This window comes from Pipistrellus kuhlii, unplaced genomic scaffold (assembly GCF_014108245.1).
Source record: "Pipistrellus kuhlii isolate mPipKuh1 unplaced genomic scaffold, mPipKuh1.p scaffold_m20_p_4, whole genome shotgun sequence".
In the NCBI taxonomy this organism is placed as follows: Eukaryota; Metazoa; Chordata; class Mammalia; order Chiroptera; family Vespertilionidae; genus Pipistrellus; species Pipistrellus kuhlii.
Genome location: NW_023425540.1, coordinates 27,581,603 through 27,599,653, shown reverse-complemented (window position 1 = coordinate 27,599,653; position 18,051 = coordinate 27,581,603). Strand labels below are relative to the sequence as shown.

General features: G+C 36.6%; 1 protein-coding gene across 2 annotated transcripts in view; it reads left to right on the top strand.

Moving 5' to 3' along the window:
- The window catches only part of DEPDC1B (DEP domain containing 1B), a 51,274-nt gene extending 38,024 nt beyond the window's left edge, over positions 1-13,250 (top strand). Inside the window, exons 8-11 of one of the 2 annotated variants that reach the window (XM_036409686.2) lie at positions 5,156-5,322; positions 7,008-7,184; positions 9,182-9,367; positions 12,339-13,250. In XM_036409686.2, coding sequence (XP_036265579.1) covers positions 5,156-5,322; positions 7,008-7,184; positions 9,182-9,367; positions 12,339-12,500 — 692 coding nt within the window. In that variant the 3' untranslated portion in view covers positions 12,501-13,250. Of the gene's footprint in view, positions 1-5,155; positions 5,323-7,007; positions 7,185-8,711; positions 9,368-12,338 lie in introns of those variants that run through there. The other variant, XM_036409688.2, reaches the window with a different exon arrangement.
- The last annotated feature ends 4,801 nt before the right edge of the window (positions 13,251-18,051 follow it).

Here is an 18,051-nt window from a genome sequence, read left to right as displayed (position 1 = left end):
AGCTATGTATTTGGGCAAATGACCTAATCTCTCTCTTCTTTTTAAAAAATCTTTGTTGTTGAGAGTATTGGGAATGTAAAATGGCACAGCCATTTTGTAAACTTTTGGCAGTTCCTTAAAAAGCTAAATACAGTAGGTCCTCGGATTATATTGGAGATCTGTTTCTATGGCGTGACGTAACATGATTTTCACCATAAGTCGGAACCCACGTACATAAGCACCTACATCACTCACATTGAGCACATGTACAGCAGAATGAAGTGAAACAGTAAAAAAAAAAATTAAAAGATAACAATTCCTGACCTTTACTTGTGGTAAATAAATAATAAAAAACATAAAGCACATATGTACATATGTTGAAATGACAGAACTTTTTTTTTTTTAATAAATAAACTAGAGGCCTGGTACACAAATTTTATGCACGGGGGTGTCCTCTTATTCTAGGGGATTGGACCTAAACAGACAGTTGGACATCCCTCTCACAATCCAGAACTGCTGAATCCTAACTGCTCACCTGCCTGTCTGCTTGCTCCTAACTGACCCCCCCCTTGCCAGCCTGATTAACCTAACTGCCTCTGCCTGACAGCCTGTTCGCCCCTAATGCCTCCCCCCACCTCTGGCCTGGTTGCCCCCAATTGCCTCCCCTGCCAGCCTGGTTGCCCCTCACTGCTCTCCCCCCCTACCCCCCCACTGGCCTGGTCACTCCATGCAGCTTTCTGTTCATTTGTTTGGTTGCCCCTCGCTGCCCCCAGTGCCAGCTTGGTCGCCCACACAGCCTGCTGTTCAGTCATTTGGTCTTCCCTCACTAACCTTTCTGCCGGCCTTGTCACCATGCAGCCTGCTGTTCAGTCATTACTGTGAGGGTGTCCTCACCAATTTGCACATTACCTTTTTATTAGTATAGATGGGAGATGGTGACATAACCACAAAACAATGTACGTCGAATCCGACATAACCTGAGGACTGTCTGTATGGAGTTAACATGTGATTTGGCAAATTCCACTTTGGGTTTTATACCCAAAATAATTGAAAACATATGCCTACACAACTTGTACATGAATGTTCATAGCAGTGTTACTCAGAATAGCCAAAATGTAGAAACAACTGAAATGCCCATCAAATGATGAATGAATAAAATGTAATATATCCACACAAAGGAATATTATTCAGCCATAAAAAAGAATAAAATACTGTTACATACTATAATATGGATGAATTGTGAAGACATTATTCTAGGTTAAAGAAGCCAGACTCAAAAATTACATATTGTATGCTTTCATTATATGAAATGTTCAGAATAGATAGATCTATAGAGACAGAAATTATTGGTTTCCAGGGGTAGGGGAAAAGATTATAGGAATTAACTGCTAATAGGATTTCTCTTTGGAATGACAAAAATGTTTTTTGAATGAAATAGTGGTTAGGCCGGGACCGGTTTGGCTCAGTGGATAGAGCGTCGGCTTGGGGACTGAAGGGTCCCGGGTTCGATTCCGGTCAAGGGCATGTACCTTGGTTGCGGGCATATCCCCAGTAGGGGGTGTGCAAGAGGCAGCTGATCGATGACTCTCTCTCATTGATGTTTCTAGCTATCTCTCTCCCTTCCCCTCTGTACAAAAATCAATAAAATATATTAAAAAAAAAAAAAGAGAAATAGTGGTTAGGTACATAGCTTCATGAATATACTAACCCTCCCCCCCACACACACACATCCACACAAACCCACAAAGAGAATCAACCCACTGAATTGTACAAAAGATTAAAAAAAAAAAAAAAGAAGAACAAAGAAATACGAACCAAATTGAACCTTAGGAGTTAAAAAAAATACAGTATTGCAAAGGAAAATCTCATTGGATGATATTGGGAGCAGATTAGACAATGCAAAAAAAAACCCAACACATTAAGGAACTTAAATACTAACGGCAATAAAAACTAGCCTGAACAAAGTATGGAGAGAAAAAAAGACCTGAGAGTGGGGACTAAACTGAACAGCCTCAGTGATATAGGACAGTAAATATCAAGCAGTTTGTTATACATAAAATCCCTGAAGGAGGCTCCTCAAACTGGCTCACATCCTTTTGCCACATCCCCATCATTCTCACAGCACTGGCGCTATGGGCTCCTCTTGTACTTCCTTTTCCAAGCCTTGGAACCAGCCATTTCTTCAAGGATTCTTGGTTCCTTTTAGTAAAGTGATATTTAGAAGCCAAAACATAGTGTTAGATGTGCTCATTATTTATTGGAGGTATTGCTCATAAAAAGAAAATGTTCTTAAGTAGCATGTAAAAAAGGAACCCTGCAATTTGATTTCCATCAAAATACTGTTTGAGAGGTGGTAGTGGTGGTGGTGGTGGTGTTAAATTGGCAGAACAGAGACTAATATAAGAGACATCCATGTGCCCATCCTCCCCAATTTAACATATAGAAGCAAAATCTCTAGCAAATTGCTTTCCAGAGTGGTTCCAGCAATTTACAAACCCATTAGCATTATACTCCTATTTGACCATTTCCTTACTGATATTTGGTTTCATCAGTATTTTTAATTTTTCTAATCTGGAAAGAAATCTTATTGCTATTCATTGGTTATGTGGGTTTCTTCTTGGGTGAAAGGCTTTTTCTATCCTTTACCTGTATCTCTCTCTCTTCATTCTAAAATAAATATTCTGTAGTCTTTTTTTACCTTCAGTCTGACAGCTATCATTTTGTAGTCTGTGGATTGTCTTTCATTTTAATCACAAGATAAACAGTTTTTGTATTTTACTTTGTCAAATTAATTTTTGTGTCTCATGAAGTCTTTCTATCTTTTTTTCGCAAGGAGCTTCTATGCTTCTAAGATTTTTAAAAATATGTTTTTATTGATTTTTTAGAGAGAGAGGAAGGGAGAGGGACAGAGCTTGAACCTCAGTGGAGGGCATGCAGGAGGCAGCCAATCAATGTTTCTCTCTCATCGTTGATGTTTCTATCTCTTTTTCCTTCTCCCTTACACTCTGAAATATAAAAATATTTATTAAAAGTAATAAATATAGCCCTAACTGATTTGGCTCAGTGAATAGAGCATCAGCCTGCAGACTGCAGGGTTCCAGGTTCGATTCCGGTCAAGGGCATGTACCTTGGTTGTAAGCACATCCCCAGTGGGGGGTGCACAGGAGGCAGCTGATCTACGTTTCTCCCTCATTGATGTTTCTAACTCTCTATCCCTTTCTCTTTTTCTCTGTAAAAAAAAATCAATGAAATATATATTTTAAAAAAGTAATGAATATAAAGCAAAAAAGTTTTTTGATGAAATACACTTCATAATTTTCTTTTATGGTTCATGCTTTTTGTGTCTCCAGAAATCTATGCCTTTAAATATTATATTATTTCACATATAATGTTACTATGTTGCCACATTTTTTCATTTTTCCCTTTGTACTATTGTTTCATACACTGTAATCCTACATATGTTTTTTAATAACACTTTATAAATCCTATCAATACTACACATTGTTATTTTTTCTTTAAACAGATATTTTTCCTTCAAAGAAATTAAGAAACATAAAGCAAGTTTTATCTACACACATATTTGGTATTCTTCATTTCTTTGTGTAGATCCAGTTTTCATCTGATATCATTTTCCTTTTGCTTGGAAAGTGTTCTTAACATTTTTTATATATAGTATAGGTCTATTGGGAAACAAATTCTGTGCTTTTTTTTGAGGGGGCTCTGAAAAGTACTTGTTTTGACTTATTTCTGAAAGATATTTTCAGTGGATATAAAATTCTATGTTAAAAGATTTCCTTTCAGCACTTTAAAGTTGTCTATGGTAATTCCTTATTTTTGTTCCTCTGGGCATAATGTGTCCTTTTTTCCTCTGACCACTTTTGAGGTTTCTTCTATCAAGAATTCTATGATTTTTAAGAATTTAATTACAGTTTGTCTTTATGTGATTTTTCTTTGTGTTTATTATACTTTGATTTGTTGATTTTTTTTTTTTTTTTTTACCTGTTCATTTATAGATTGCATCAAATTTGGAAACTTTGGAGTCATTATTTCTTTAAATATTTTTCTACACTTTCTTCCCCTTTTCTAATTATACATGTGTTAGATCATTTGATATTTTTCCACAGGTTGCTGCAGCTCTGTTCATTGCCCCCCCCCCCCCCCCCCCCCCCCCCCCCCCACACACACACACACTTTTCTCTCTCTCTGTTTCTATTTTGGCTAAAGTTTATATTACTGTGTGTCTAAAGTTTCTTGATTTTTTTCCCCCCCACAGTATGTAATATGTAATGATTTGCATCTAGTGAATGTTTGAGGCTTAGTATATTTCATCTCTAGAAGAACCATTTGGTTCTCTTTTATATTTTCCATTTCTCTCCTCAGGACCTAACATAGTTCCTGACATATCATAAATGGTCAGAAAATATTTATGGAATCTGAAAGATGATTTTGCCTTCAAGTCAGAGACTAGAAACTTGAAGAGGTTGGATATGGATTAGTAAATTGGTGAAAGCAGTTTGATCTCTGTAGTGGGCTTGGAATGGCTGTGTCCAGGGACAAATGGCTGTGTCAGGGACAAAAAAGTGCACACAATGTTAGAATTTTTAGCAAAATCATACTGGGTGCAGAGGAAAGGCATGTAGCATAATTTAATTAGCCTCTTTAACCAGAAAAAAATAGTTTAAGAGGGAGGAAGGATTATTGGACAGGTGTTACTTAGAAAGAAGCAGACTTATTTGGCAATGGACTAACCATAGGAGCATTAGTTCTACTGTTTAGACTGAGAATCGTGTAAAATGGTGACCTGCTCATCCTGAGGAAATAATCAAGGGGGAGAATTCAGGGAAGTAATGGCACATTCATGTTCTTGCTCATGGGGGTTAATGGTTAATCTGACTGCTCTTAGTTCAGTGGGAAAGAATGCTATGAAAATTCAGTTATAATCTGTTAATGGTGTGGAGGGGGAAATGGCTGTATTTGTTCAATACTAGTTGATGGTTTGTATTTTTTGTGCTAATTTGTGATTGACCATGGATCTATAATCAGTTGGCCCAGTAGTTGAATATGTAAACATGTTCTACATAATTTTAGTAGTGTATATTTTATAAAAATGTGAACTTTATAGTGTCAAGTAGGCTATAGGTTTTTAAGATTAAAAACTCTTTTTTTTCTAAATTAGGTTTGTTACAGGAGGAGAAAATGGCCATTGAAGCATTTCAGATTTGCTGCCTCCTCCTGCCACCTGAAAATAGGAGAAAGTTACAGCTGTTAATGAAGATGATGACAAGGATCTGCTCAAATAAGGAGATGCCGCCACTTTGTGATGGCCTTGGCACCCGAACACTGGTAGGTTGAGCTATAACATCTAACATGACTTGAGTTTTTGGAATACCGGTAAAATTAACCTGACTAAAGTGTACTAGCTTGGCAAGCTGAGGAAGATACTAGTACATGGCAGACTTGGTTATGGAGCCATGGCTTGGAATCCACCCAGCCTGGTATTGTGCTTTTGGCCTTAGTGTCTTAAAGAACATAGTAAAAGTGAGTAGGGTAGACTCTGAGTGTATCCTGTGTATTGTCAACAAAAAGAGAAGGAAGGTGGACAGAAAGGGTAAGGGATTTCTCAAGAAAACAATACTCTCCTCCAGGTCAAAAGGGTTGCAGAGCCATTATTACTATAACCAGTAGGAGAGATGCAGATATAAAGGGATTAATGAGGGAAGAAGTAAAATGTGGAATTTGACCAGACAACTTGTATCTGTCTCCTGAGGTATGACCTAAGGGTCCATGAATGAGGGTTTTTCTTAAAATATGCTCCATTTTGCTTAAAATTGAGTAATTTTACATTCTATTTTGTATTGTCAGCATGTGTTTTAAAATGGGGTTTATGTTTGGAATTGCTAATTAGCTAAATTACTTAATTTATCTAAAAAAAAAAAAAAGGTCTTGGAGTGAAAATGATGCTTCATTGGTGTGTATATGTTATTCCCATATCCTGGTGAACCCTGTGTTCTCCTGGGGGGCCACTGGCCCAGTTTTAGAAGTGTGGAGTAAGATAAGAGGAGTCCTCAGTGCCCAGGGAAGTGACTCCTGTCCTTTTTGGGGAAGGAGTTGGTAGGGAGGCTAGTGGACCTTTCTGAAAAGCTGAAGAAAAGTTTGCACATTTTCTCCAGAAAAACACATGTAAAATTTTGCATACAATTTCAAGGCATTCAGGTACCCTTGGGTCTGTAGTCTCCCAGTACAGAGTCTCTGTGCACATAAATGTGAATGAAGATCAAGTGTCATCTGCAGTGTTGATAAAGTGATGCCTTATTAGACAGAATTACATGTTTATAGATTTTGAAATACGATCGATTTTACTAAGAAAATCAATCCAACAGATAGCATTAAGAATGGAGTAGTTTATATGAATTCTGTTTATATTTCTGCTTACCATAAAGGATCTCATCACTTAATGTACTTATTGTAAAGTCTCATGGTTTTCTTCAAGGTCACTGTCAAATGTACATTCAAAATCCTAGAGAAAATAACAGTTAACTAGAAAAATATGTAGTGTTTGAGACCCACAAAACTGCTAGTAGATTGGAAAAAAAAATCAATGATTAAAAAAAAAAATCAATGATGTAATTAGGATATTATCAGATTAAATCGCTATAAAGTACACTGAATTTAAAAGTACTACATGATCAAGGTCATGGTGGTTATTATAAGTTACAGAATTTGTTTAGATACATATATTTAAAACCATCTGTGAAAGAGGCTTAAAAGCCTTCAGACTAGCATTTCTGCTAAGTCTCTGTGAGATGCGATGCACATTCTGCTCATGCTGATTAATGAGAAAATCTACGCATCTGAGATGACCAGGTGTGGCCAAGTGCCAGGTAGGATGTTCACCCGGGGCTGGGGCCATTTCTCACTGACTAGTCACATTTGTTTTTTGCAAATTAAGATCATACTTAATTCGGAGTAGGGAAAAAAATTCATTGGTATTGAACAGTGTTCCCCACTTTTTTTTCTTCTTCTTTTAGATGATTCAGACATTTTCCCGATGCATCTTGTGCTCCAAGGATGAAGTGGACTTGGATGAGTTATTGGCTGCTAGGTTGGTGACATTTCTGATGGACAATTACCAAGATATTCTTAAAGTCCCTTTGGCCTTGCAGACCTCCATAGAGGAGCGTGTGGCTCACCTACGAAGAGTGCAGGTAAAGGAAGGGATATTCTCAAGTCTTATGAAATTGTCAGCTAGGCTTCTTGAGAGTTTATGTTATGAGGACTAAGTGAATTAATATGTACAAGGTGCTTACAATAGGCGTGGCACATAGTAAGCATACAAGTTTGTTAATCACTGAAAATTTGTGGGTTGCCTATTGGTTTTGCTACGTCAATCAAATCTGCATACTTGTGATTGCAAACTCCTTAATTGAATTTGTTCAGAGTCTATATATACTTCCTGATGAAAATTATTTATATGAAATACATGTCTTTTTAAAAATATATATATTTTATTGATTTTTTACAGAGGGGAAGAGAGAGGGATAGAGAGTTAGAAACATCGATGAGAGAGAAACATCGATCAGCTGCCTCCTGGACACCCCCTACTGGGGATGTGCCCGCAACCAAGGTACATGCCCTTGACCGGAATTGAACCCAGGACCTTTCAGTCTGCAGGCCGATGCTCTATCCACTGAGCCAAACCCGTTTCGGCTGAAACACAGGTCTTCATTCTTAATAGCCCTGCACCCTAAGTACTGTTATTATATTTTTTGGATGAGAAAGCTTTGGCACAGAGAACTTAAGCAACTAGTCCAAGGTGACAGTGCCAGGATTCAAATGGATGAGATCAGTCCCCAGAATCAGTGCCCCTAACTCCTTTGCCATACTGCCTCACTTCAAACATGTGTGGTAGGTGAGCAAGAGCCATAAAGACCTGAGCCAAACTCCTGGCTCCCCTATCTCCTAGTTGTGTGGCTCTGGGCAAATCCCTTAACCTCTCTTGATTTTAGTTTCTTCAATTGTCAAAATGGGCCACACATGCTGTATAAAGTGGTTGTGAAGCATTTCACAGTATAACACTAAATTATGGATTACTGTAAAACCCCTTGCACAACTGTCTGACATGGTAGGTACCTCTTTGAAAGGGAGTGCTGTTATCGTTATTATTGCTCTAGTATGTGGACCCTAAAATGGGGTTTGTATGTCAGCCTGTAGGTACAGAAACTTTTGGTAAAAAGTCTTGGCAGAAATTCTGCTTGGTTCCTTCAGAATGATTCGACCTCTTCTTCACTAAAGTGCTTTTTGAGGTTCCTCAGTTTTGGGGCAGTTTGGGGCTGATCTGGGGTAGATCAGTTGTGAGGCAGGCGTTGTTTTTTACACCAGCCTTCTATCAGCCTCATTTGCAACCCTCTTCTCCCTGTTGTGCCCTTTAATGATAAATATCTGATGTTTTTCTCCTTTTACCTAGGACTCACTCTTCATTCCGGCCCTGTCCTGGTTTTACCGGCCAGAATAAAGGGTGAGTCCCAGGTAAATAAAAGGAAGTGTCCTTTCTTTCCCTTCTGGTCCTAGTCTGTCTCTCTGAGGTTATCTCTAACTGATGTGGTAAACTGGTGTTGAGGCATGGACTATACCTAATGTACTAACTCTTCTTGGCAACACTTATTTTTAACTGTGGCTTCTGGAAGCCTATCTTAAGCCAAAGAAGTGGATAGCTGCAACTTTATTCACTGCAGAAGATCAGTAGATGCCCTATTTTTGAGAAGATGACCCTCTTGGACTTGGAGGTTAAGTATTTTTCATAGATGCTCATTTATTCACAGGCTTCCTTTGCCCTGTACAGTATCCGCACATTTGTTGTTTTCACCTGATTCTCACTATTCACCTGTTTGACGATGGTTGTAGGACTTCCCTCTTCATGACAGCTGGGCTAAGGTGTGCAAGGAAGGGAACACCAGACTCTTCAGATGGGGAAGGAACCTGATAGTTCACTGTGTGTCCAACGTTGGTTTTTGTTTTGAATCATTTTAGAATCAACTTGTTCAGTTTATGTTTCAATTTCAGACATTATTAAGAGTTTTCCCCAGTTAAAATTGAGGAATGACATGGCATTCCTAGTAGGAAGTATTCTGTGTTTAATCTAAACAGATTTTTGTAATTTATTTGAAAATACTCTTTTCTTTCTCTACTAATCCTTTTGCTTTAGATAAAATACCCAGGAGCCGACATGGATATCACTTTATCTGCTCCATCATTTTGTCGTCAAATTAGTCCAGAGGAGTTTGAATACCAAAGAGCATACGGCTCTCAGGAACCTCTGGCAGCTTTGTTGGAGGAGGTTATAACAGATGCCAAGCTCTCCAGAAAAGAGAAGAAGAAAAAATTGAAGCAGGTAAAAGGGATATTTTTTTTTTCTTTCTCTCTCTCTTTACAGATTAAGGTATTACATATGAGTCTTTATCCCCCACCCCCACCCCCCCGCAACTCATGCCCTAACACCCCCCCACCCCCCCGGGGTCTATGTCCATTGGTTAGGCTTATATTCATGCATACAAGTCCTTTGGTTGATTTCTCTCCCCTTACCCCCACCCTTCCCTGCCTTCCCTCTGAGGTTTGATGGTCTGATCGATGCTTTTCTGCCTCTGGATCTGTTTTTGTTCATCAGTTTATGTTGTTCATTATATTCCACAAATGAGTGATATCTTTCTCTGACTGGCTTATTTCACTTAGCATAATATTCTCCAGTTCTATCTATGCTGTTGCAAATGGTAAGAATTCCTTTTTTTTTTTTAGATGTATCAGTTTTCTAATCCACTCATCTGCTGCTGGGCACTTAGGCCGTTTCCAAATCTTAGCTATTGTAAATTGTGCTGAACATAGGGGTTCATATATCCTTTCTGATTAGTGTTTCTGTTTTCTTGGTATATATTCATAGAAGTGGGATCACTGGGTCAAATGGTGGCAGTTCCAATTTTAAATTTTTAAGGAAACGCCATACTGTTTTCCACAATGGCTGCACCAGTCTGCATTCCCACCAGCAATGAAGGAAGGTTCCTTTTTCTCCACATCCTCACCAGCACTTGTCATTTGTCCATGATAGCCATACTGACAGGTGTAAGGGGGTACCTCATTGTTGTTTTGATTTGAATCTCTTGGATGATAGTGACTTTGAGCATGCTTTCATGTGTCTCTTAGCTTTCTGAATGTCCTTTTTGGAAAAGTGTCTATTTAGGTCCTTTGCCCATTTTTTGATTGGGTTGTTTATCTTCCTTTTGTTAAGTTGTATGAGTTCCCTGTAAATGTTGGAGATTAAACCCTTATCAGAGATAACATTGGCAAATATGTTCTTCCATGCTGATGCTTTCTTGTTGTTTTGTTGATGGTTTCTTTTGCTGTGCAGAACTTTTTATTTTGATGTAATCCCATTTGTTTATTTTCTCTTTAGTTTCCATTTCCCTAGGATCTGTACCGGTGAAGAAATTGCTTCTGCATTTGTCTGAGATTTTGCTGCCTGTGGGTTCCACTAATATTTTTATGGTTTCCCATCTTATGTTTAAGTCCTTTATCCTTTTTGAGTTTATTTTTGTGTATGGTGTAAGTTGGTCGTCTAGTTTCTTTTTTTTTTTTTTTTTTTTGCATGTATCTGTCCAATTTTCCCAGCACTATTTATTGAAGAGACTGTATTGACTCCATTGTATGTTCTTGCCTCCTTTGTGAAATACTAATTGAGTTAGTGGTTTGGGTCGATTCTGGGTTCTCTATTCTATTCCATTGATCTATATGTGTGTTCTTATGCTAGTTCTAGGCAGTTTTGAGAACAGTGGCTTTGTAATACAGCTTGATATCTGGTATTGAGATCCCACCTACTTTGTTCTTCTTTCTTGGGATTGCTGCAGCTATTTGGGGTCTTTTTTTATTCCAGGTGAATTTTTGGAGAGTTCATTCTCGGTCTATGAAATATGTCGCTTTTTTAATGGGGAGTTCATTGAATCTATAGATTGCTTTGGGTAGTATGGACATTTTAATTATGTTGATTCTACTAATCCATGAACACGGTATATTCTTCCATCTGTTTATATCTTCCTCCATCTCTTTTTTCAGTGTCCTGTAGTTTTCTGAATAAAAAGGGATATTCTTTATTAGTAATTTATTCTCCCTATAGTCCTTATGGTTTTTTTAATTCTCTATTTTAATAGTTTCATGCGAATCTCATCTTCTCGGATAGCAATTTTAAAAGTATATTGTTTAGTTCATGTATTCCAGAAGTCTCAGTGATTTACACATGTAGATTGTGGTCAGTTTCCCACATCTGTTTTCTCCGAAGTACATCTTTTACCATTTATTCTCTAATATTTGTCTTATTTTTGATATGTGGCATATGATATGAGTTAGTAGAGAAATTACTTTAAATTTAGAGAAGCTATTAAATGAGGACAGATTTCTTTGAAATTAGACTGAATTTACAAACATAAAATGACTAGAAATTAAAAGCCTTTGGTTTTAGATAGCCAGTGTCAAATTGGTCTCTTGCCTCAGGCATCACTAAGTTTCCTATTAAACAACATGGCTTAGGGTTTCAGACAATAGTTTTCAACTCAAAATATGTTTACTTTTCCATTCTTAAAATATCTATCCAAGGTTAAATAAATGATTTTTATTTTTAAAGACCGAATCCTGTATAGCTTGATTACTGATCACACCATATATATATATATATATATATGATTATACATAGAGCACTGGAGTTCTGGATTCCCAATCATATTTTTCTGTCATTTTGGAGAAGAGTTCAGTGGTGAGGAGAAGAAGAAAAACTTATTGCCTCTCTTTAAGCTTTTCATAATATAATATGTACTACATTGTTTTCAATTTGGGCAGAAGCAGGTGGGCTGAGAAACAGTGAAAATATTTTGACCAAAATTTTAATTATAGAGCATGTTATTTTCAAGTCAAAGTTAATTATGATTATTTTTAAAGTAAGGTTTATTTACAGTTGACAGTGGGGGAAATATAAGACTTGACTTAAATGAGAAGTTTATTTGAAGGTTGGATCAAATTAAAGATGAATTAGATATATAGAAAGTGGAATCAAATAATTCAACATAAAAAATGGATGTGTGTTAAGTAAAATTGACTGTGATCTGTTTTCTTCTTTGTTCTTTTTTTTTTTTTTTTTTTTTTTTTTTTTTTTTTTTTTTTTTTTTTTTTCTATGGAAAACAGCATTAAAACAAAACAAGAACAGGAAAATATGGGGTCAGAAACTCTTATTATAAAATTAGATTGCCAGTCTTATTGACTCTTCTCTGTTTTCTGGTTTCATTGTAAATCTCTCTCTCTTTCTCTTTTTTTTTTCTTTTTTTAGTTTCAAAAATCCTACCCTGAAGTCTACCAAGAACGATTTCCCACACCAGAAAGTGAAGCACTTCTGTTTCCCGAAAAACCAAAACCAAAACCACAGATGCTTATGTGGGCTCTAAAAAACCCTTTCCAACCATTCCAAAGAACTAGAAGTTTTCGGATGTAATACTTCCACAGCCAGTGCGATCTCTGGGTGGTGAAAGAGGGTGGCATGGAAGAAAGAGGAGCAGAAAAGACAGGCTGCTGAAATATAAATGTGGTCTGACTTCAAAACATGCTGAGTTGCCCAGCCGGTATGGCTCAATGTTTGACCTATGAACCATTAGGTCATGGTTCAATTCCCGGTCAGAGCATATGCCTGGGTTGCCAGCTTGATCCCCAGTGTGGGGTTATGTAGGAGGCAGCTAATCAGTAATTCTCATCATTAATGTTTCTATCTCTGTCTGAAATCAATAAAAATATATTAAAAAGACATACACCAAAAACCATGTTGAGCCATTATCAGTATTTTTCTAAAACTCATTGCTAGATTTAAAGTATACAAATCAGTTAAACATTATGAAATATTAATATGTAGTAATGTTAACATGTTTGTAATTATTCAAAATTTCAAGGCTATTTTTATTTGTAGTTTTTCATGGTGTTTATGAAATAATTGTGTGTACATCCTATTACTGATGTCTTTGTTATAACCAAGTCTTAGAAATAGTGTATATACTTGAATAAGAAAACACTGGGTACTGTTACTGTGATGCCATCGACTTAATAGCCAATTATGATAGCTCCTGTGTAAATTCTTATTTTCACTGTTTCACAAAGAGTCTTAAATGTCATGTGTTATGATTTCTGTATCTTTTATTGAAGGTTTGTTGGCTGCTATGACAGATTTTACTAAAGCTGGTTTTTTTATAACATATAATAGTGGCCCGGTACATGAAATTTGTACACATTAAAAGGGAATTAATTAGAGGGAATATTTTAATATTGCTATTTGCCCTTTCTCTATAATAGAAATGTCAGAGATGAAAGAAAATTAGTAAAATGTATATGAAAATCTCCCTCCTGTCAGAGTCTGGGGCACGCTGCGGGAACCAGAGACAAGTCCCCACTCACCTGTGCAGCTTGAAATCATGTGAGACCCAGACCCGGCTGGCCCCACCCCTGTCAAGCCCCGCGGGGGGGGGGGGGGGGGGGGCGGGGGGGGGGGGGGAAAGGGAAATGGCAGTGCAGCTTCAGGTCTCCAATCAAGCCCCACTGGGAGTGGGGCACAGCCTCAGGTCCCCCAGCGTGATGACCATTTGCAGATTAGCTCTTTATTATATAGGATTTTAGTTGGTGTTAATTAGAAGTGGAGTAGATTTTCATCTGACTGCTGTGGTATAATTTCAGTCATGGCTAGAGATGGAAAACTGAACAGGATAAATGTTTTCATTTCCTTTAGACATGCGATTCTAAGTCAAATCTTTGTTGTTTCATAAAAAACACAAATAGATTAAGTAAAATGAAACTACCTTCTTTATAAATATGTTTCCCCCAGCTTCCTCATTCTTTTGAAAGTAAATAGAATGTAAATAAATACTGTTTGGTTTTTTAAAATTGCTGTACATGGTGTTTTATGTTTTGTTTTGTTTTTGTTGTTTTTTTGGTATTAAGTTTCTTCAAATGCTTAACATCATTGCCTTGGCCACTGTTCTCATATTAGTCATTTATTTCTATGAAAGAATAGAACTGAGATTTGGACTTTTGTACTAGTCTTTAGGAGGGTGCTTTGTCTTTTTTTTTTTTTTTTTCTTTATGCTTTTGCAAATAGTGGCACACTTGGATTATGGACTATCTGGAAGGCTTCTGAGAACAACTACCCCAAAAGCTCAAGTATAATAACACTCATTAATGGGCATGCTTTGCTCTTTGTTCTGATTTCCCCTTGCACTTGAGATCTGCCCGGTTGTTTTGTAGCAAAATGCCTCCAACAATCAACTCAGATTTTGCTTACTTAAAATGGATAAAAGTATTTGTATTAGCTTGGGTACCATCTTACTTTGCAAATATGTAAAGTAATGGGAGTGTTTAGTGTTTCAGGATTTATTAAAAAACCTTGAAATTCTGTGTAGAGCAAAGAATGTCTACTTTTTACTCAATTTGCTCTCCAAAGTAGAGTTTACTTTCCAGAGCATTCTCTCCTGTTGTTTATCTATGGAAATATATGTTAATGTTTCTTTTTTTCCTTGTACTGTTACTTTTAAGTATTGAGAGATTATAAAACATCCTTGTCACCTAAGTGTAAAATTGATGAATGGACAATGCCAATTTTTCAAAGTGGTTCTAACAATTCACACTCTCATCAACAGTGTATGAGTTCCTTTTGCTCAACATCCTCACCAAAACTTGCTGTTGTCAAGAGTTTGAAATGTCAATATGGTGGGTTTATAATGGTATCTTATTATGATTTTACTTTGTATTAATATGGTTAAAGACTATTTCCAAATATATGTATACTAGTGGCTCAGTGCACAAAATTCATGCACATTAAAAGGAAAACACAGAGTCAAGTCACTGCCCACCCACATGTGCCTCAAAATCATGTGAGACCCAGACCTGTCATTGTAACAGTCTTTGCCTTTGAATAAACATATTTCTCACTCTGTCCTCTCTTATTCTCTGAAGTAACTTTTCCTGTGCTGCATTTCTTCCAATTCAGCACTTTTTTCTTCAGGTAAGTCTAGTCTCCTATTAAATTCTTATATTCACTATTATGAATAGTTGTATCCACTCTGCAGTTCAGGAAATTGAGACTTGGTGAGGTTGGGTTACTTCCCTAAGATTGCCAGCTTGTGAGTAACAGTAGGCAGTCATAATCAGCTCTGACTGACTGCAGAGCCCAGGCTCCTGACTAACATGTCATTGTCTCCCTGTGAACACCAATATGGTTTTTCTGAATACTTTTTAGATAGTTACATACAAGCTCACATGTTATTTTTTCAGCCTATACTTTTTAAAACTTGCGATCTCTGATTTCTTTTTGATTTGCAGTGTTTTCATTGTTTTAGCCTAGCTGGCAAATTCATTTCCAGCTTCTTTTGGTCACTTTCTACAGATACCTGCTGACAATTTTTCACTGAGTTTCCCACAAATTCCCATTAAAAAAAAAAAAAAATACTGCAACAGTGATTTAAACAAAGTGTTCATTTGAAGCTGTGATTTAAACAAAGTCTTCAATTGAATACAATCATGTATTTGTTTTATTTGTAGGTATGCTTTTTAAAGTATTTTTATCTTTATAATTGCTTTTATTTTTAGGTATGATAAGTAGAAAATGCCATAGCAATTATCATTCATCCCAGAAACTATAATAAGGAATTTATCAAATAAGAGTTCTGTATGGAAAATTTGAGCGTGCTGCAGCACATTTTTAAGGTTGAAATACCTCCTGAGTGAGCAGGCTGATGGAATTCAGCCCTTCATCATTCTGACTTCTCACACCTCTCCTGGATCTGCCTTCAGGGAATCCTGTCTGGGGTCTAGCAAATGTAATAGACATATGGGCCATGACTCAACATTTGTGTTATCCAGGAGCTTGATTCTGATTCTTACATCTAAAAGAGAGTTTCTAAACATTTTTATAGGAAATGTAGCTTTTAAAAAAAGCCAGTATTTGTAAACTGCTTATGTAGAGGAGGAAATGAGGCCTGGCCAGTGTTCGAGCATCTGACGTGGAAGGGCAGGTCCCAGCTGGCCTCTGGGCCCTGGGAAGCACCTGGGCCCCTGCCCAGCTCCCTCAGCACCTGGCTGCCCCCTGCTGCCACCACTGGTTGCTGTCTGCGGGGCGATTGGCAGGGTGATTAGGCCCCGCTTGCACCCACCTTGGCCTGGCCCTGGCCCTCTCACCTGCTCCACTATCCCTCTGCGGACCTGCTCTTGTTGGGGCCCATCAGGGCCAGCAGCACCTCCACTGTCACCCGCTGCCAGGGTATGTCACTGATTCCTGCCTGATGGTCAGTGCACATCATAGTGATTGGTCGAACTCCTGGTTAAGGGGACAATTTGCATATTAGGTTTTTATTATATAGGATGTCTTTACTTTCATACCCAAGAACCTAACCCTCAAACTTTAAAGGACTAAAGAAAAGTGAGACTATTACCTACTAAAAGCCATTCCAAGAGGCAATTCAACTATTTCTATGCATCATAGTAGTTGCCTAAATTTGCAATACTCACTTAAAAATGAGACATTAGAAATTCTAATCTTGGGGTATTGGAATCATTCTAGGATTTCCTTAAGATAAAAAAGTATAATATCTTGACATCATTGCATATTGGTTCTCACAAGCAAACAAATGAATGCATAAAATATGATTGATTATTGGACCTTTAAGAAATTATTTGCTCCTGGATACGCAAGTGTTTTGAAAGTTGAGATCTGGACCACATTAATAAACAGAATTTGCTTATTTGTATCAACTTGGAAATACATTTATTTAATTTTGTAGAACAAATATTCACCCTTGGATAGGTGGAGGATATATTCTCTAACAGTATAATGAGTAACTTCTGATAACCTTCATATTCAAGCTTTCAATTTGAGGAAATAAAATGTGAACTATAATGGGAAAATAGGGTACTAGCCCAATTTTTAAATATATAATTTTCAGTTGTTTCTGCATATCTGTGTTGCTATGTAAGCTTCAGAATTTCCTAATGAATGTAAGGGTTAATTAAAAATGATTAAAAATGTACAATATCTGCAAATACCACCTCAGAGAATTATTAAGTGAATTGCTTGCTTCATTTGGTTTATGGAAAACAGAATAAATTATGTTTTCCATAAACCATGCCTATTTCAAAACAAAATAATATATGTTTTTGGATAGGTCTGTTCACTCTGTAATATCTCCTTTGGGGGCTCTTTTGTCAAAACTGAGAACACTTATAGTATCCAAAGCCTTTTCTATGAGAATATAGCAAAAGTTATTCTCCCTTCTTCTAACTCCCACAAATTTTACATGTTGCTGTTAACATATCTCTAAAAGTAAAAGCAAGGTAGTATTCTAGTGAAATAAAGGCAATTTTATTTAATTAAAAAACAAAACAACATACCAGAGGACTAAAGAGTTTAATTTTTGTGAAAAATAAGTAAACTATAATTGATATTTAAAATTGAAGTACTTTTGTTTTGATTAGTTGAAGGCTAATCCAGCATGGGAATGAAAGAGGCCTTTTGCTCACAGTTTCCACTAAGAACTTGTGACCTTTTCAAGAGTGCTGGCAACAAATATTTCAGTGACAATTTACCAAGATAGCAAGCAATTTTACTGCTAAAGATAGTTATGCCAGGATAAAATATAATTTCTGATTTTCTGAGAGCCCATGATCCCAATTTACCTGGAGTTACTGGTATTTATTCTGATATTTAAAAACCAGGTGTGTTTTAGAGTTCCCTTTAAAAAAAAGCAAAGTCAAATGGGAAACCTGTTTTGAATATTGGAATCAATATGGCTGAAATCAACTGCACACAAGATCTTAAATCAGACCATAATATGATTTACAGAGGAAAATAACTGAATTCAGTCATATACCTAGTAAGCTACATATATATATATATATATATATATATATATATATATATATATATGTATATATATGTATGTATATATATCTATATATATATATATATATATATATATATTAATAAAAGAGAAATATACAAATTGATCATCACT